Genomic DNA, 21,755 nt, shown 5'->3' on the forward strand with positions numbered 1-21,755 from the left:
TTATTATTTTATCCCTTAAAAGTTAATTTACTGCCTTGGAAAGAGCTAAAGAGGTTTCTGATGATGATCTCGGACAATCTTTTCTTTGTCAATTAACTATCCTTAATTATAACATCATACTCACTGGACATGGATGAAAAGAACAAGTGATGGCTCTGTGGTACAGCAGTGCCCCATGACACAAATACCACATTCATCCTCATAATGACAACATGCCAACGGTATAAGAGAAGTCTCTCTAAATGCTGAATTTAGTTTATGTACCAGAGAAGCACCTAAAAAGTCAAACCGCATCAATCTCAATAATCACCACAAGGAGACCACAAAATTAAAAGCATTCTCTATTCCGAACTGCATTTTGAAGATTTCAGTATAAACTATGGAGGAGAAATTAAAACTATGTAGGAATACTAGCGTTCCCTCACTGCAGATTCAGTAGTACAACTCACTCCTTGGTTGACTGTGGTAGCTTTTAGCAAAGAACGAAATATTGGACTTTTGTTGACTGTGTTCCTGCTTTTCATGGACATGGTAGCCTTCGCAGGGAGAAATTATATGGAAGTAAAATAATTTTGTACTTACTGAAAAACATCAAAGGAGCAATAAAGGGGGAAAATTATACTCGTTTTGATGGAAACTGAAGTCCACAAGAGCAGTGCCCACAGCGCATGCACTATTGAGAAGCAGAACCTCCCTTCCGCCTGCTGCCCGCTCCCAGAATGGCCTGCGTCTCCTTCCTCGTGGTTCATAGCAACTGATCACGTCTCTGATACTGTACTGAGCACACAATTTTATATATATGCTTCCTTGCCTTTTAGCCCTTAGGATTAAGTGTGTCTTATTCATTTTGGCATCTTCAGCAGCTAGCAATGTGCCTAAAACTGAGAAGGCCCAGAGTACATGCTGGACAAATATTCTTTCATTTGAATCATATTACCAGAATGGTTCTCGGAAATCATTATTATTTGGAGATGTAATGACCATCTCTGCATATTTTAGAAACTTGAGGGTTAAAAAATACGATATGGAAACAAGCAAAGCCCAGATCTAAAGCAATCTCTGCAGCATAGTTCAATGTATTGATTTGTGTTCCCTCATTCACTGATTAAGCATCGGCACTGGAGCCAGGTGCTCTAGTAGGTTATCGGGATTCAAAACAGACAACATATAGTCCCTCCTCTGGAAAACACAAACGTGCACTTGATAATGACATTATGGTAAGTATAGGCTTATGTTACACATATGTCTTTGTCATTGTATGTTAAAAATTTTGTGAGAGCTCAAAGAGGTGAGAATGATAAATACACCGGCAAAGCCACCATCCACTGATGAGAATGATAAACACACTAGCAAAGCCACCATCCACTGAAGAGGAAACAAACCAAAGCAAAACACTAAAACAAGTTGGTGGCTTCTCTGAGAGCACAGCAAGCCGTGACCCAACTCAATTCTTAGTTTCACTTCTCAAGGGGCCCTTCCTTGGCTTTTCTGTGGCTCGAATTCATCACAGAATCTGCCTTCATTAATACAGCCACATGCATATGTTTGCTGAGGTCACCGTCTGTACTAGGAACCTTTTAGGTAAAGGGTATACAGAAGTGAGGAAAATTAATAAGGTCTCTTTTGTTTCAGTCTCTGGGTGGAACAGACAAATAGAATAACAAATCTGCAATTTAAACGGAAAAAAGTGCTATGAAGTTCACTAACAAGGTGCTCTGATAGAAAGCGGCAAAAGAAGATGCTGGGAAGGTAACAATTAGGTCAGATCATACAAGGTATTACAGTTCATGCTAAGAAGTTTACATATACATATTTCATATATATAAATGAAGTATGTATGTGTGTGTGTGTGTATATATATACACACATTTTTCTCCCCAAGACAGAGTCTTGCTCTGTCGCCCAGGCTGGAGTGCAACGGCACAATCTTGGCTCACTGCAACCTCCACCTCCAGGGTTCAAGCGATTCTCCTGCCCCAGTCTCCTGAGTAGCTGGGATTACAGGTATCTGCCACCATGCCCAGCTAATTTTTTGTATTTTTTTTTTTTTCAGTAGAGACAGGGTTTCACCATGTTGCCCAGGCTGGTCTCTAATTCCTGACCTCGTGATCCGCCCGCCTTGGCCTCCCAAAGTGTTGGGATTACAGGGGTTAGCCACCGTGCCCGGCCAGAAGTTTATATTTTACTCTAAGTGCAAGCTATGAAAGGATTTTAAGCAGGGGAGTTTTCTAATCCAATGTACATTTTGAAAAAGATCATTATGTCTGTTGAAAAAAATAAGAGGGAAGGCAAGATTATCAGTTATAAGATTACACAGAGGCCTGGACTAGAGGAGTGGGTGGCAGTGAAGGAAGTGAATGAAGTGAATGGATTGGAGATCAATTTGGGGGACTGAATCTATAGAATTTACGGACACGTTAAGAGAAAGGAAAAAATCTTCCAAGTTCTGCCTTGAGCACTGAATGTATGGTACATAGGGAGGTTGGGAGGGAGAGGTTTCAGTTCTGGACCTATGAAGTTTGAGGTGTTTGTGAACACGCTGATAGAAGATGTCAAGAGCACAGAACACAGATGAGAGATGGGAACTTGAAGGTTATTAGCGTATAGTTGTTAAGGCCACTGACATGCAGGTAATCACTTAACAGAAACATGAATAGAGAAAAAAAGGCGGGGGGCAGACTCCAGTGTTCAATATGAAATAAAGGAGCTAGTGGAGAAAACAGAAACTAACGCAGAGAAGTAGAAGTGGCAGAAGCAGGAGGAAAACTAAGAAGAACTGGGAAAATACAGACAATTCGGTAAGACAGCATGAAAGGGATATGTGCAGTGATGAAAATCTAGCTACCTAGTGAAAAGCAATGAAGACTAGCTAGTCAGGGTAATAAAAAAGAGGGAACTAAAATGGAATTACAGAGTGAACAGAATTATACTGCAAGAAATCCAACTTCTTCCATGTAATTCAGTAAACTCTTACGTATCTACAGAAAATATGTAAGGAGTAGGTAAAATATATTTCCTGATACATCCTATAAAAAAGTGTCTTATTTCAGGTTTTCTTCTAAAAAGGGAAAAAAGTCTATGAAACATTCTAGAATATGAGATAGGCTATAGACTGTCATCTACAGAACTTTTCCCAAAGGGTTAATGTTTTGCAAATTTAAAACCATACATATTCAGAATTTATTCCAACTATAGTTTGGATATTAGTTTGTAGTTTCTTTTTTTTTCTTTGTGAGACAGAGTTTTGCTCTTCTTGCCCAGGCTGGAGTGCAATGGCACCATCTTGCCTCACCGCAACCTCCGCCTCCCGGGTTCAAGCGATTCTCCTGCCTCAGCCTCCGGAGTAGCTGGGATTACAGGCATGCGCCACCACCCTGGCTAATTTTGTATTTTTAGTGGAGACGGGGTTTCTCCATGTTGGTCAGGCTGGTCTTGAACTTCCGACCTCAGGTGATCCACTTGTCTCAACCTCCCAAAGTGCTGGGATTACAGGCGTGAGCCATCGCACCTGGCCTAGTTTGTAGTTTCAAATAAAAATTACATGTGAAGAGCTTGAAAAGAATGTTGTATAATTATTAAGACTGCACAATTAAATGGTACCTAACCTCCCAAGTAAATGGAAGAACCATTTTTATATTCTGAGAAATAGCAGATTTCTAATATAAAGCAGGTGCAGATTATCTTGAGAAAATTTTTCTAATGGATTGAGATTATACTGATTTACATTTAGAACATTAAAAATTATCACTTTTTACTTTAAAAAGAACTTGGATTTATCTTCCAGGTTTATAATGTCCCTAAACTACTCATTCAGTTACTTAACTATTTGGCTCAAGACAATATTTATCATTCAGCAGTAGCAGGGCAAAGACGATGTTGAAATCTGCTTTCATAAATGATTTTTTTTCCAGATCAATAGCAGAGTAAAGGGAACTATTTTAATGTAAAACAAGTCATTGTTTTAAAGTTATGTTGTTTTCCTTTTTTTAAAAAAAAATGGTTTGAATTAACTGCCTATGCTTCATTACCCTGCAATGCACTTCAACACATTAACACTGCAAGAAGAATATGTAATAAAAGAGAAGCTGCATCTTCAAATCCTTCTTGTCAAGTCTGAAGAGATACCAATCAACCAAACACCTCGCTAACAGTCATGAGACTGCTGTTTTAATTAGCTGGTGATATTTTTGACTAAGACTCTCAGATGATGAAACTGTTTTTCCTTGTATTGAACCAGCTTGGCCCAGACTAGCCTGTCCTGCAGTGACATGTATATTGAATACAAATCAGACAGCACAGCTTTAAATCTGTGTTGCAGCTCTCATTTCCAATTCGAGAACTGTACTATAATCATAAGCTTCTGGTGGATGAAAGGAAATCAGCTCTCTGAATATTAGCTAATGCCACATTTGCAAGTCCTGAAGAGATCTGTGCTGTTAAAAAAAAATAGATCATTTCACGTGAACCTATATATATGAATTGCTTTGTACTGCTCAACTGATAGAAGCAATGCCTGTGCTGGGATTAAACCCTTTTCATCATAAAACCTCATCTGGTTCGGAGTCCAAGTCCATCAAACCTTTTTCCTTTAAAGTCCCGCCTTTGGTTCCACATCAATTTATTCAAACCGCAGCTGGGTGGCTGAAAACGAAAGGACAGCATCATTTAAACCAACCATGTTCCCAACTTGAAAGAGGGGCTATAATTAAAAAAATGGGCATAAAAGAATGGAAATGGGATAATATTTTTTAATGGTAGTTCAAAGGCCGACAGATGTCAGAGCCTTTGAAGATGTCAGTACACTGAGTAAGAAGTTGCCATAAAAGAGCTTGCCGGAGAGGTGAAGCAGCTTTTTAATGGCTAAAAAAACCCTTGCAGACACATCCTTGTGTTTTTAATTTGTCAGAGTTTCTGCAGTATTTTCTGATTAATGACACATGATTATAACGGCATAGCAGGCATATTTTTATACTTGGTTAAATGAATAGTTTATTTTACATTCTTTTAGAACTAGATAAGAATAGGGACACTTTCCTAGGAAGTCCAAAACTATTCTGATTGATTCACATATTTATGCTAATTTTGTGGGACTGGCCCAATTCGGAATTACTATATGTTGCCAGCTTTTGTTCTTTAACAGTCTGTTTGCTAATAACATTACAGTTCACATGTGGTAGTTAAAATGCAATTCACTACAGTTTCATTCTTTTCATGTACATGGAACAGTATGTGCCTGAATAATTAATTTGTGCAGCAAGTCATGTCAAACCAAATTAATGTTTTAAGACATTCCTGAGCTCAATCTACACAACCGCGGGCTGCCATAGGGTTCAGAAGAGAAAAGGTTGCTTAGGGGGAAAAATGCAGCTATAACTATAATATAACATTAATGCTTACTCAAAAAAAAGAGCTGGAATACTATGTGCAAAATGCTGGGGGACACTCTTCTAAGATCTGGGGGAGGGACTTAGAGTACTTCCAAACTATATGCCCTTCTAAATAGTTCTAACATGTCAATTTGATTTGTTCTGTGAAACTGCCCTCACAATATTCATGAATGTTAACCACAAGTCTCTAGTGAGTAGTAGCAAGAAAAAAAAAAAAACAGGTTTCCCCACCAATGGATATGCCTGTAACTTATAATCATGATGAGGTGCAGGGGAGACAGAGTTCACGACTTTGAAGTCAGACATATTTGGGTTCACATCCTAGCCCTTGCACTTAAGAGCTGCATAGCATGGGTCTGTCTTCCCACCTGTGAAAACTGAGACAATACATAAGTGCCTCCTCCTAGAAAGCATATGAAGGTGTCTAGCATGCAATATTGTTCCTTTCTCAAACTACATGATATACAGAAAATTTAAAATTAGGTCACTTTCTGATTGAAAATGTTTATATGTCACAAAATCACATTTTAATAAGAATAACCATTCTTTTAAAAGTAGATGTTGCAATTTCCCGCTGTTTCAGGACCAATAGATTATAAGTACTGTCTCCATCCTTACGTTGTAATCTTATATAGCCATGACTAGTCAAACCTGTAAGCATACACCTGTTTGCGTCTGACATCTAACCTCCAGCCCAGTGCTGCAAGCACACCCATGGAGGCAGCTCAGCAAATGGGGTGCTAGGGCTCAGGCTGGGGTACAGGAGAGAGAGAACATTCTCATGCAAGATCAGGAAAGAGACCTAGGAAGCAGAGAGGTGGAGTAGGCAGTGCCCTCAACCCAGAGAGAGCAGATCTCACAGCAGGCAAGAGCCCTGCAGCCTGATCCCGAAGAAGCTGACCTGCCGTCCTCTCACCACCCCTCAGGTTTTCTCTGGAAACAGGAGCATCTTAGGGTTTACTTTTCTCAGGGAGGGGCTGTTTCGTCTTTCAGGTGTCTAGGTGACTATAGTTTTGGTATCACTAACCCTAGGAACAATTTCAAAGCAGGTAAAGTTTGCCTTAAGCATCTTCCTACCCTCTTGTTTGCACTTCCTTGTTTTTTTTTTTTTTTTTTTTTGTTTTTTTTTTTTAATTTATTTATTATTATTATACTTTAAGTTGTAGGGTACATGTGCATAACGTGCAGGTTTGTTACATATGTATACTTGTGCCATGTTGCTGTGCTGCACCCATCAACTCGTCATTTACATCAGGTATAACTCCCAATGCAATCCCTCCCCCCTCCCCCCTCCCCATGATAGGCCCCGGTGTGTGATGTTCCCCTTCCTGAGTCCGAGTGATCTCATTGTTCAGTTCCCACCTATGAGTGAGAACATTCCTTGTTTTTTTTTCTTGCCTTGCTCCAACCCACCTCCAGAGGTCCAGTCTTCCAAAACCTCCCCCAGGGCATCCCACCAGGGGGTTATCTTCCGGCAATATCACTCTTCCTTCTCCCTTTACACTCTTTCCATCCATCAAAACTTCCATTGCTTGAGTGTAATGGATTTCAGCTTGATGAGAGCAATTTAATTAGAAATAATTTCACAATATGGTACGTACAATAGCTATTTTCCTGCCCAACTCAATGCTGTTCGGATCTTCTCTGTGCTATGAAGACTCCCCCGTTTCCTTCAGGCAATCAGTCTTCTGGCTTGGGGTACAGGGCATATAGCCTTTATCCTACTTATCATGCTGCATCCACTTGCTAAATTTTCTGCTAAGAACCCTTGCAGGGGAGGCCTTTGTCTTGTTTCTCTATACTTCCTCTTAGCGCAGTGACTGCTACACAAAGGTGTTCAACAAACAAACGAACAAAGAGATCAATGAAAGAAGATACAATTTCATCTTCAAAATGATCTTTTTTTTTTTTTTACCATATATCGTTATTCATTTAAGTTTTAACACTGTTCAGAAATTATCTATGCAGGTATCCATTTTACTGTATATGTTGATCCATTTTGAATTTTTGAATGCATTCATGAGTGACTTATTCAAGGCAAATGCATTAAATTAAAATCAAGAAAAGGGCAAGCAACAGAGAGAATGTTACTCAGCCCGAACAAATTCTACTTAGAGATACTTCAAGCAATGTAACGGGCAGATTCCAGGCACAGTGAAGTATGTGGGGTAGCAGCTTTCTCACACTGAGCGACTCAGTCTCGGAACCTGGGCATTTTAGAGGAGCTTCCATGCAGCTTGTGGTCGGAAGCTCCTTATCTCCCATTAGCTGATCCAAGATATGTTCTCCCGCTGATCAGTTCCTCAAACTCTTGGTTCTTAGATAGGCCCAGGCAAAACTTACTCCTTTTTTCCCGTCAGAATTGAGCTTGTGCTTCATTGGGTGATCCTGCCAGTTAATCCCTGCTTCCCTAGGTGAGGCGTGAAAGCTTTCTTAGTACCTAACTGGCAAAGTTCTCTGTGGACATGAAACCTTTCTGCTCAGGAGCAACCACAGGACTGGCGATGCTGGGCTGGTTGGGTGTGGTATTGATCCTCCCCATATCACTAAACAAGCCCGGTTTACTGCTGCCTGAAAATCATGCCTGTGTCTGTCAGTAAAGGCCCGAGTTGCTTCCTTCATCTGGATCTCGTTTTCTACCTCTAAAATGGACTCCCTGATCTCACAGCCCACAACCACTTCAGAATTAGGTGAGAAGCAGCCAGTGTTCATGGACTGCCGTTCATTTGGTGTAGTAGTCCATTTATGTTGTATAACCACAGTTCACAACTCAAGAAAATAAACTAATATTGACAGTTATTCAGAAGCATTTGCCCATTCCAAATTCTCACAATAATCCATGAGTTAGGTATTATTGTTACTTTTTTCCTGGCTCCTCAAATACCACTTTCTCATGGTTCCCTGCCTCTCTCTCGACTCACCTTCCCACTTTCTCAGTCTTCTTTTCCGGCTCTGTTTCCTTCACCTTCTCTTTAAGCAGTGTGTCTCTTCTTCTAATTCTCTTTCCCTCCGCAGGAGATCTCATCTTCACTGTTAGTATCCATTACCCTCCATGCTCATGATTCTTTAGTCTTATTTTTCAATAGAGATGGAGAGCTGTCTTTCGAAGTCAGTCCTATATTTCTACTTGCTTAAGTAGCATCAACACATAAATGTCCTACAGCATGTCAAACCATAACTCGTGGTCTGCTCTCTCTCACTCACTGCCACATCAACTTTCCCCAATGTCATGCCTTGGCTAAGGCCCTCATCATCTCTCACGAGGGTGACTCCAACTAGTTACCCAGGCTCCAGTCTCACTGCCTGCTAATTCTTAATCTTCTGCTTAAAATTCTGCAGTGACTTTCAACTGTTGACAATTACGGTCTCTAAACTTTTTTGGGACACTCCTATCATAAAATATACAGTGTGTGTATATATACAAATTTGTAGCATTACTATATTAATATGTTAAATACATTATACAAATTTGTACAAAATAAGTATTTTTAAAGACAAAATTCGAACACACATTAACAGAAGTGCTGGGTTTTTTCTTCATATACCCTAGTGAACCCCACTTGGGAGAACACTGGTCTAAATAATTACTAAATGGGATAATAAGTGTAAGAAGTGGAATATTAGTGGAGGAATGGTAGAGGCATTGCAGATGGTGGCGCAGACAGTATAAACCACAAATTGGAGATCACTGGCCAAGGGGACCCAGTCCAGACTTCTCAACATGGTACGTGGTTTTCATATATTAATCATGCTACTCTTTCTGTTTATAATGCTTTTTCCATTCTAATTTGCATAGAACATTTCAGCCATTTTTTTAAAACTCAAAGCATCTGATGTCTACTCTAATGGAACCTTTTCTGATAACCTCCTCAGACCCGATGCCCCAACATCCCATAATTTCCATCTCTACTTTTCTTGGGATCAAAGTTTCTTTATGACTTTGTTGTACTTTGCTGTAACTCTAGCAGGCCTGAAGGGTGAGCACGCTAGAGGAGGCCACAGAATAGAACCTTCTATTTCCATACTCCCTCTGTCATTCTCAGAAAGATGCTGGCATTGTCACCAGTTACACACCTGGTTGGCAAGTAGGCATAGAGTCAATATTTCTAGACAGTAGAAATGGACCAAGACGGTATTAATCTCCTTACATACCAAAGGATGGTAAAGAACATTCCTTAAAGGGCCTGATTGAATCATCACAGCAATCAGGTGATATCATCAGCAAAGGGTGCCTTCACAACCACGTGTGAGGGAGGGGAGCTTGTTCTTATATCATCAGCAAAGGGTGCCTTCATAACCAAGTGCGAGGGAGGGGAGCTTGTTCTTCTGACCAGGGTTATCGTTACTGTGTCTCCTATTCCACACTGCCTTTGATGTGTGGTAAGATGCATCCTCTGTCTATGTTAAAGGAAGACATTCTTTACTCATATCTGTTGGTATGAATCATCGTATTCTTCATTTATGACAGATGCACAATGTCTGTTTCCCCATAGGCTGTAAGCTTGAGGGAAAAACCATTCCTTTTTTATATACTTAGGTCCTGGCATAGGTCCTGGCTCATAGTAGGAGCTCAATGAACGCCACTAAATGAATGAATGGATGTCACAGGTGTGGAAAATGATGATCGGGGGTATTGAGGTAATTAGCTAATATGAACTTGGGTTTATAGAGCCAGTAAATGATAGAGACTGGCTATGAACCAGCATCTCTATCTTAATATTTAATAAGAAATTGGTAATTGCATCTAGGCCCATGCTTTAATTATTATCTATATGCCCAGTTCGCATCTCTGGAATCTCAACCTGCATATCCAACTCGCTGTCTGACACACTTCCCTCTGGATGTTTAACATGCAGCTCACACTTAGCTTGGCAACAAAAGACCTCTTGCTTTTGCTTCTGTTCCCGGGCAATCTTCCTCGTATTTGACACCACCATCTACACAGCTGCTCAAACCAAAACTCCAGGAGTTACCCGTACTTCTTCTTCCCCTCATTCCCCACACCCAACCCACCTGCAAGTCCTGCTGCCTCACATACACATGTCATATAGGCATCTAGGACTGTTCGCAAACAGAGCGATCTATTAAAAACATGAATCAAATCATGTCACCTTACTGCTTAAAGCCTCTGTCTTCCCGTCACAGTTAAGATGCAATTCAAACTCTTCACCAGGGCTTAAAAAGCCTTGTGTCTGCTACTCCCCACCCTCTTTCTCACACCTGCTATGCTCATGCCAGACAGGTCTCCTTTCTCATTTCAAGAACACACAAAACTTATTTTCCTACAGGGTCTCTGCACCCATCGTTGCCTCCGTCTGGCTGGCTTCTCATCAGTCGGATCTTAAATGAGAAATCTATTCCTTGGAGAGGCATTCTCTGATGGCCAGCTAACACAATCATCACTGTATCATCTCTCTCAACTTTAATTCTTCACCTACAAGTTATTGCTATGTGATATTCTCCTTGTTAATTTGGTTTCTGTCTTATCATGTCTTCCCCAATGCAACTCTAATTTCCTTTAGAGCAGAGTACTGGTCTATCTTGCACTGGGTACAGGAATACCCTTACTGCCATATAGGCCATGACCTGTACAACTCTGGGGCAACATTCACATAAACCAGGATGTGGAAGGCACCTCCTAAAGGTGTGCACGCCCAGCTCTAGGGCCTGGCACAGGGTAGGCACTCCAAAAATCTTAATGAAATAAAGTTGGAAAAAGTTGATGTCATAGGGGAATTCTGCCTAATTTTTAGCCAGTAAACTTATACGGAAATAAATTTGATTTACATATTATCTGAAGGGTCATAATTATAAAATGTCCAAGTCACAGAGTTCAATTTTTTTCTATATCAATCTGCAACAATGAGATTTCAAAAAGCAATCAAAACAGTTAACAATAATTACAATTTTTCTTGAGAAGATATTCTCTACTACTCTTGTTCCTGAATTGAATAATTTTTTAAAGAAACACCAACATTATGGCAGTAGACGGTGATTTTTTTTTTATTGCTTGCCATGGAAATGGTTAGAGAGGTGACATCACAAGAGTGCATTTCCAAATTTTGCCCCAAGTCTGAAACATCTATGCACAGTCCGGACTTCAACAGGGGAGCCTGGAACACACTGCAGCTCTTGAACTCATGGCATTTGTCTAATGACAACTTTGGCAGTAATTGGTGGATAATTGAAGAGCAAAACTTTTCAGCCCTCACACTCCACTTCTCTTGTTCCGCATGTCAGTGTCACTGTAACTGGAGCTATCATTTTACCCAACAAGTGAGGATAACATTTACATTTCAAAAAATTAGCTTTTCAGGAAACATTTGGTGAACACATGCATTTTGTACATTAAATGACATCTTTGCAAATAACAAAATAAATAAGGTCCCACTTGACCCTAGGGATCTGGGGTTTGTTTTCTTAATAAATACTGACTTAAGGAGCAAACTTAAGATGAATGAATCACCAATTTAATTTTAACCTTTTTAAAGACCTGCAATTTTCAGGTCTTTCCACTGGAAAATTCCCTTGTTTTGAGACAGTGGGCCTGGCTGAACTACTGGATCTCTGTTCACTGAAAGCTTTTCTGCATCACAGAGCCACAATATCTGGTGAAAGGACACACATACTCCTCAAGACTAGTGCAGGATTACGACTGTCCCTACAAATGAGGGAAGACACCCAGATCCAGGCCACATAATTCAGCATACTTCAATCTCTGAGGACACCATTGACTCATATTCAAATAGTACTAATACTTTCAGTATTACTTGACTAATACTTGACTTCATACCTAAGCAAAACAAATAAAAATAAACCAGAAAAATAACACACATTTTCAAACCCTGGAAGCCTAATTGTGTATTGTTTCTTTGTGATTTCTTACGATTTTTCCCAACCTCCCAGTACACAAATATCCAAAAGCACTCAAGAGATCAAGATGTAATTTAAAATAACTATTAAAACAAGTGAAAAAGTATAATTTTCCTTGAACTTTAATATTTGTTTCAACTAAAAAACATTATCTCAAGTTGCACACTAACCTACTGATTCAATACTTGGGGGCTCAATTCAGTCCGTTTTTATTATCTAAAAGTTACTACTTAATGACTATTTATAAAATATTTTCTGTACACATATTACAGTAGTTTGAAAACAGACTATTATTTTCATACAATGCTGTGTTCTCTTCTCCAAATAGGCATTTAAGGTCTCCCTGACACCAATTTATGACATTTTTGCCATGAAAAAAGCTCAGGTGTTAAATATCTTTCATATCATGCAAGTAGGCATGATTCCAATTAGTCCTGAATGGAAGACAAAATGACAGTTTAATAAGCTTCAATTTGCCAGCTCTTTGAACATTTGATGATATCACCATTTTGCCAATCATTTCTTGCACTTTGGCTTCAACCTCTCTGTCACAAAAAATTACCATAAATATACAAAAGCAGACATCAGCAATGTCTCTTACAGAAACAATTGAGTCAGAAATCCAAAAATGACTTGTCCAAGACATTAAGGAAGAAGAGCTATTCATCCAATACTTTCTCAAGAGATAATTTCTGCCAATATTCCTAGTAATTTCATCGAGGCCTCAGTGAAAAGGAGAAGGAAGAGTAATATGCTAAAAATAACTCAAGGCATATTTCCTTATGTCAATGGAAATGACATTCTGCATGTAGAATAATGCTTTATCTCTGGAGTATTTATTTTAAAAAAGAATTCATCTTAAAAGTTTTTACTTTGAACAAAATAGCTCTAGGATGAAGCTAACATTGCATCAACATAAATTGTTTTTGAGGAGTCTAGAAGAAACACATTTTCTAATTATACACTTGTATCAGTATGAAAAAATCTCCAGGTTTGAACTTCATAATCTTTGACCTCATTTCTAAGTGGCTTTTATTGGATTCTGTCATGCAAGAGGATCCTCATTCAGGTTCCTTTAGGAAAAAAAAACTAACAAACATTGAACTCTGAGAGTTAAAAATTCATTCTATAAATGAATGGATCATATGTAATATTCCAAATTAGTATGTGAATATAACAAATATCCACAGATCATAAACCATTCAGGAAAAAACATACCTTACCACTACTAAATGCAAATTCCTATGCTGTTTTTATCAAGACTGGTAGGCCTCATCGACCCAAAAACTTGGTGGATTCTTTTTTTTTTTTTTTTTTTGAGACGGAGTCTCACTCTGTCGCCCAGGCTGGAATGCAGTGGCCGGATCTCAGCTCACTACAAGCTCCGCCTCCCGGGTTTACGTCATTCTCCTGCCTCAGCCTCCCGAGTAGCTGGGACTACAGGCACCCGTCACCTCGCCCGGCTAGTTTTTTGTATTTTTTAGTAGAGACGGGGTTTCACCGTGTTAGCCAGGATGGCCTCGATCTCCTGACCTCGTGATCCGCCCGTCTCGGCCTCCCAAAGTGCTGGGATTACAGGCGTGAGCCACCGCGCCCAGCCCGGTGGATTCTTACTCTGGGTACTCCTTCTTATTTCAGTAATAATGTGAAACCAAAAGTGAACCCATTTCAAAAATGTACTCACTCTTCTATTCTACAAATTCTGAAACTTGTTGGAAGAAACTATATTCCAAAGAAAATATTAAGAATTGTATATCTCTTTAGAGCTTAATTTACCTCAAAAGAAAGACATAGTCATGGCTTGTGGCCTTGGAGAAACAGTGAAACTACTGGCTAACACTTGATTTGGATATACATAGTTTGAGTTATGAATATCAGTATTTTAAATCTAGTAAGGTAGTGACAATCCAAAATTAGGAATATAATGGATTTATGCAGAATAAATAAAATTCAGAGACAATATGCTCATACACTAGCAGGCATATGGAGTAGAGGACTTTGCTATGAGTTCCAGTACACTAACGCTTAGTTACATAACCTTGGGCAATTTATTTGTGCTTTCTGAATCTTTCCTCATTGGTAAAATGAAAATACATATAGTCATCTTCTGACCCAGGTAAGAAGATGAAAATAGAGTTTCCAGATAGGAAATGCCATCCTCATAAGGTATTAAAGGGTCGGATGAGAGAATGCAATGCAAAGGACCCAGCAGAGGGCTTGGCACATGGAAAGCACACCATAAATTGTTGTTGTTGTTGTTGTTGTTGTTGTTGTTGTTGTTGCTGTTGCTACCGCTGCTGTTAAACACATACAAACATTAAAAACTCAGTGTTGTTGGAGGAGCTACTCCTTACTCAAACTGGAATTCAAGCAGCATTACTCAAGCATTATTATGACTTTGGAGCAATATCAAATATGGCAAATCGCTGAAAGAAATGCAAACTGCTATGAGAAGCTCAGCAGGGAAGCAGAGTACCAGTGTCTCTCTCCCATGCCAGGCAAAGATTCCTATATAACCCTGTTCCTTTTTTGCCATGTCCAAGTCTCTCCAAAAATCTAAACTCTTTCTTGGAGGAAACTGTGAGAGAAAGAGCACTAAATTCAGATTAAGAAGACCTGGTTTGCTAGTTCCGTGACCTTAGGCAAGAGATTGTCCTTGAATCATAGGTTTCTTATCTGTAAATGGAATACAGTTGGAGGTGGTGATCTCTTTAGATTACCTAATCTGACTCTACTACTGCTAGATGCTTAGACACCTGATATAACTAAAAGCTTCACGTCTGGCAGAACATATGGTATACAATGACTTGTGGTCTCTTGCAACCCTCCCAGTTCACACCACTGCAGTGATCATATTTTACTCCCTATTTAAAATCTCTTCCATATTTAATTACCTCTTCTTCAAGAACAACTTTAATATTTCTAAAGAAATCCGTTAAATATAATGAGAACAAAAGACAGATTTTTAAAGCAATCATTATTAGTTGACACAAAGTTACTAATTCAAATGGAATACTTTATGTTATTATTTAGAAGGTTTGTCTTTAAAAGAAATGCTCCCTATCTAAAAGTGGACCAAATACCACAGAATGTGGTTTCCATGGTAACTGCCACATTTAAAAAATATGCACAGGACTAAAGATACACTGTATCTTCTACAAATGGATCATTCTTTGAAAAATCATTTTTCTTGCCTCAGCTTGTATTTTTTGCTTTTTAAACAATATAATTTTATCCACGATGAGAAGAAAGTTAACTTATTTGTAACAGTTTAATCACAAGTATATATACACTAGTTTTATGTCTTCAGGATGAAAACAATTATAGAATTTTAGAATTATAATGGAAAAAGAAAGCTGGTGACCTACACAAAATGTAAGCTTTACTTAAAATGGCATTTTCCTATATTTTCTGCTAACTAAATACTTAAGAAATATTATTCTTTCACATATTAATTTGCATAGTAATATATAAATAATGCAAATGTATTATTAAATTCACATGTAATACTAATAGACACAATACTATTGCATACTAATGAAACACGATCTTCACATCAGTGCATCCAAGCCAAAATATGCTGAGAATTTTTGCCCCCACTATTTGGAAAATTCTGTATGACCTATGCTTTTGGTGTCAGTAAAACAGTATTTCCCCCGCAGGCTTTTTTAAATGGCCTAGTTATGAAAAACTCTATCAATATTTTGAATATATACAGAAAGTTCCTGGGCTATCTTAAATACAGCACTTAGATAATACGATAAAACTTCATCTAAAGAAAATAGAGAATTGTAATGTGTGGTTTTACCAGGAGTCCACCAAAAATATCTTATTTTCTTTTTACAAAATTAAAGTGAAATGATAACTTTTCCCACCAACCTTCTAATGCCTGATGTTAAACTTTGTACATTGCAGTAAAGCCCACTCAGTACTTAAAACACGCTCTGTCCTCTCTAATACAAATAACTCAGTTCGTCAGGGGATGAGTAGCACAGCTTGGTGTGTACACAGCTGGAACACCAGGCCACCACTCTGATGTGACTATGTGTGTCACCAGGGAGATGAGGGGAACAAAAAACAGGGTTACATTAACAGCAACAGCCTCATTAGGCTGGGGGAAAAACAGAGTTTACATAGCTTGGTTTTTCCAAGCAATCACTCCAGTTTGATCCGAAGAAACAAAAATATATACTACCTCAGGACCAAGCAAATGTCATTAATGAATAAAATATCAGAGATGAAGTACTATTTTGGTTATGCAGGTAGGATATGAATCATTTTAATACAGGTGTAAGTATCTTTTACTCTTGGAATGAATTACCATTTGATTTTATAATCTCTTTTTATAGTTTTTCATAATAAATTCAGAGAACAAGAAAATAAGATATAAGAAAGAGATAGTAACACACTTGGAAATTAATATTAGGCATTAACTCCTAAATAATTTCTAATCTCAACTATGTTTGTAATTTCTACTTCCTAAAGACACTTTGTAAGCATCCCTGGCACAGTAGTAAAACAACTACGCTAGAATTTGCTAGGCTGTGACTTAAAATATACTTTCTTATGATTCATAGTATCTACAAAATTGTATTTCTTAAAGCACTTTGTTTTTTGATTTGAGAATAATAATATTCTCAATAAATTAAAATGAAATTTTGGCACATTAAAATAAAATCTGGCAATTACATTTTATGAAAGTACTAAAGAATCTAAAGTTTCCCCACCAGATTTTCTTTCCAACGTTTTAACATATGGAAAATATCATCAGTTATATTGGTCAATGTCCTTTAAATTAAGTCTAATGGCATAAATTTTTCTCAGAACTGAGAACTAGAAAGAAAAGAACCACTATGATTTTTTTCATTACATAATTAGAATTATACAATTCACCATGTTACCCTCTTTGCTGTGGCTTCCAGGCAAGTGCAGAGCTAAAATTTCCACTTAACTGTAATATTTTTTCTTCAGTATAGATTTTCTAATGTGGTTAATATAATTTATTGCTGAATTCTTATTTTCATTTATTTTAAGTGTATGTTTATTATAAAATGCTGCTTTAGATCCTTTTGACAGTAGCTGGCATATAAAAAAAATTAAAATGTTTTCACTAGAAAAATGCTACCAAAGACCAAAAGCCATGTATAACAAGAATGTTCAGACTGTACGTATTGTTACATTCACCTTCAAGTAACCTTTAAAGAATGACAGCCAGTGTTCAAGCCCCTGAATGCAGGCACACACTCAGTTTATAAATGGAGATTTTTCTCTTAGGCCCAAATTTGCAAATGCATGGAAAATCAGGTAATGCAACTGAGATACGATTTTTAAAATTAAAATTGTCCTGTCAATATCTTTCTAGGAAAACTTTTTTCCAAGTAGAAGATAATTACTACAAATTCTGCATTTTGGAATCAGTGATAGGTTCAGCTCTTAATGTGAATCATATGCCAAAATCAAGATAATCTGCCCATTTATTATGTAAAAATTGTTCATATTAGATTTATGATTCTCAGTGTAGGGAATTGAGAAAGGCATTTAGATGCCAATGTTTTGCAAGACCCACTGTACTATATGCAAATGCTAAATTCAATATATTTCTCAGATATGGCTGATGACCTTCTGCAAGGTTGCTGCATTTAATGTGCATGATACTGATGGTGATGCACAATGGTTGCTGGTTACCCCAGGTGCCTGAATGTCCCTACTGCAACAGGTCACATAGCGGTCCTAAGATGGTGACGCCACCTCTGGGGAGGATCACAAAGGTTCTATGCAACAGTCTCTACAGGAGTCACACACACCACTTACTGTGGCAACAAACGTAAAACATCAAACAACCTCTAAATGGTTCAGGGCCCTAAAAGGACAAGTAAGGGATCAAGGAACCTATGCTCTATTTTTCCTCTAATTCAACAGGATAAACTATAGAAATTCTTTCATTATATTATAGTTCAAAAGCAAAATGAGAATTACATGTAGAACTTTCATGTTAGAAGAAGCTATTATATTTATACATTTTCTTCATATTAAAATATGATTGAATCAATGAGATCATTCTCCAAACTAATTTCAATAAGAGAGACCTGGTAAATGAGAAATGTTTGACAGTGAGGTTATGAATTTCTACAAGTCTTGATTTCTACTGGTCTGAATGCTTTTTCTTAAACATATGACCTTAGATAGATACCAGATTGAACATCTTGTATGATGGCGGTAAAATTTGGTATGCACATTAGCAAATTTAAGTACCATAATATAATATATCTTGCCATTGAAAATCAAAGTACTATAACAAAAATATAATATACACATAAAATAATTAGCTAACTGAACCAAATAAAATGAGGAGACTAGTTCATTGTCCTTGGTGCATTTCTATATCTTACCATTGCTCTTTAAAACAGAAATTATTAGAATAACAATTAACCTATAATAATTATAAAACATACTCACCAAAAGGAAGTCCCTAGTTGGAATGATTCACCTTAAGGTTGGTAACTATACTTTATAATAATGATTTTCTAATCAGCATACAACGTGCTACATATTTGGAAGAAGTCAAAAATAGATTTTAAGGAAACTGTACTCAGTTAAGAATCTGGTGGAAGGGAAGCAGCAAACAAAGCCATAGATTTCAAAATAGATATTTCACTGGTCCTCTTTTGGTTAAGTATTTCAAATAGTCCTTTTTACAAAATGGCCTCCATTGCTAAGCTAGAATAGCCACACATTAACTGAAAATCAAATCTCTCTGGAATTAAAATTTAAAAAATTATACAATCTAATATTTAATATGTCTGTTCTGCATCAAACTACAACACAGTGATTTGAAAAAGATCTTCTGTTTTGAAAATTATATGCCTACTTTGTTTTCTTGAAATTTGTGAATGAATTTAGAACTTAAAAGGTATTATACATTACATTATTTAGACCACAACCATGAAGAGATAGATTTTGAAAATTTAAGACTTACCTGAAGGAAACTTTGAATTAATATCCTCAATAAATAACCAAAGATAAATACAAATTATGAGTATTTTAGTACACATGATAAGATTTTTTTAAATATAGCTCATTGCTAAAAGTTTTAGAAATTGTATTCTCTAAGAACGACTAAGTACAACATACACAAAATTATTTTCCTTTTGAGCAAGAATGCATTTAGCCTGTTTCCATTGCTTACTGGCATTCCCTTGACAGCAATTCCAATTAGTAAAACGTTCCAAGAAAGACACGAAATATGAGAAATATAATCTTAAACTACAGCATTTGAGGAGGTCATATAGTCCTCATACTTAATGTTTCAATAGGAAGAAATTCAATTAATAGCCTCATTGTACTATCCCTGTGGCTTTATTATACGTAATAGTACTAAAATTTCCCTTTTGTTATGATTGGATGAACCGCACCCTATATGGCAGATACGACTCATGCAAAATCACAAAGGTTCCCTCTAAATTTGGCCTCCACTTGTATCGGCTTCCCATAACAGCCCCCAAATAATAGGAAGTTATGTAAATTAGTGTATTTTATTTTATCCATTATACAATTATACCACGCAAACAAATCCTACACTGACTCAGAACCCATATCTCTTGCCATGGGAAAACAATGGTAAGGTTTAACATCATATTTGAAAGAGAATATGAACTAGAAAATATTCCTAATAAATTGAGTCAAAACACCAGCATATATTTCATAAAGGATCTAATGAGGTTGGTGGCAAAATATAATACACGATGATTTAACAGGAACCACCTGAGTATTCTGGTACCATGGGCACTACAATGACTACGTTTTTAGGCAGCAAACCACCGTAAAACAAGTTGAAAATAATTGTACTGTAAATGTATATCATTGACAACAAAACCTGTGCTGAGTATATTCATATTGCATCAGTTATTCTCTGAAGATAGAAGACAACTCAAGGTCAAGTGAAAAATAACCAATAACTCCTATTCTTTGCCTTACCACCTCCCGCTGTCCACTCAAAAAAATTAACATCTTACTTAATTAGTAGTGTGTTTATGTTTAGATAATTATAGAATTGTTGAAAGACATAATATAACAGAAGGTTTGTTTTGTTTGAAAATTATATTATTTGGGGAGGAAGGATAACTAGAGGAAGAAGCTTGTGTGGTGTGGTTAGCATGGTTAGATTTCAATGGGAAAAGGGGTATTTAGACCTAGTATACAATATGTTTTTATTAGAAAAGAACATTATCTTTTTATTGTTATCAATTGCTCTTAAATTTTTCTTTAATACAATTTCACAGCAATCTCAAGAGGATACACTAAAGGCCCTTGATTATATATATTCTAAAGAATGTATTGTATCACAAAGATACACATCCAATAAGATTTCTTTTTTCATCTGAAATTTATAAAGATAATTTTCCATGCTGACAGTGCACATTTCATCCACAAGTTTGAGGAGTCAAATGCTACCACAGCTGGGGGTTATTCTGCCAAATGGCTTCCAACAGGGACTACAGAGATGTGGGCTAGGAGGCATGTGTGTGTGCAGGAAAAAGCAACAGACCTGATGGGAAATAGCCCTTCTCTGGAGTCATTTTTATCAATTACCATCTGAGTGATCTAATCAAATATAGTCTAATGAAAACAGCAACACTAGGAAGGAAAAGCAAATATTAAAACAGCTGCTTGATTACCTACAGAGATTAAAACAAAAAGCAAGGAGTGAGGCTGATATATTTCATAGGGATTTGCTAAGGCTGAAGGGAGGGGTAAGGGGCAGATACCTTAAAAAAAATCCATCATGAAAGGAACTGAGACAAGATTATAAAAAAGGGGGCCAAGTTATAGCGCGCCATGGGATTTTTAATCTGGCTACCTGTGGTTTCTGTAGTTAAGGCTTTATTCATCCCAAAACGGGGGGGTTGGGAGGAGAAAAACAAAAAAAAATCACATTTATATGTCAGTTTTGCAAATGATCAAACAGCGTGCATCAACAAGAAGAAGAAGAAAACATTAAACGCTGATGACTTTTTAAAAACAGATACCCGTTTCATCAAATATTATTGATAATTACCTGTGCATCTCGTTTCTTGAACTCCTGAATTTGATCTTCGTGCTCCATATTGGCAGCGCGAAGCTGTTTTTCCAGGTTTTCAATTTCCCGTTCATGGTCTCGGACTAGGCTATCCTTCTCTGCGTTATGCTGCTGTAATAGGTGCGTCTTCTCCTGTTCATGCTCCAGCTTCAGCTCTACTATCTGATTGGACAATGAGGAGGACAGTTCATCAACAGAACATCCTTGTCGTCATGACAACTCATGTACAGCTTAATTTTTCTCTAATTTGTCCAAGTTGAAAATTTTTATTTTTGCATCATTATTACCTCACCCTTGAAATACTCTCATTTGTTGGGGTGGTGGTTATACAAACCTCCTAATCAAAATAGTTGGGCATATTCAGTAAATCCTTCTGCAATCTGTTGACACAAATGTCTGAATATTGAAAAAAATTATCT

The 21,755-nt window shown here is 37.4% G+C and overlaps 1 protein-coding gene across 23 annotated transcripts in view; it reads right to left on the reverse strand.

Moving 5' to 3' along the window:
• CEP112 (centrosomal protein 112) overlaps window positions 1-21,755 on the reverse strand; it is a 535,678-nt gene that overhangs the window by 248,960 nt on the left and 264,963 nt on the right. For all 23 annotated transcript variants that reach the window (XM_077972556.1, XM_077972553.1, XM_077972559.1 and 20 more), the window contains one exon: window positions 21,316-21,498. In XM_077972556.1, the coding sequence (XP_077828682.1) occupies window positions 21,316-21,498 (183 nt within the window). The remainder of the gene's footprint in view (window positions 1-21,315; window positions 21,499-21,755) is intronic.

This window comes from Macaca mulatta, chromosome 16 (assembly GCF_049350105.2).
Source record: "Macaca mulatta isolate MMU2019108-1 chromosome 16, T2T-MMU8v2.0, whole genome shotgun sequence".
Classification (NCBI taxonomy): Eukaryota; Metazoa; Chordata; class Mammalia; order Primates; family Cercopithecidae; genus Macaca; species Macaca mulatta.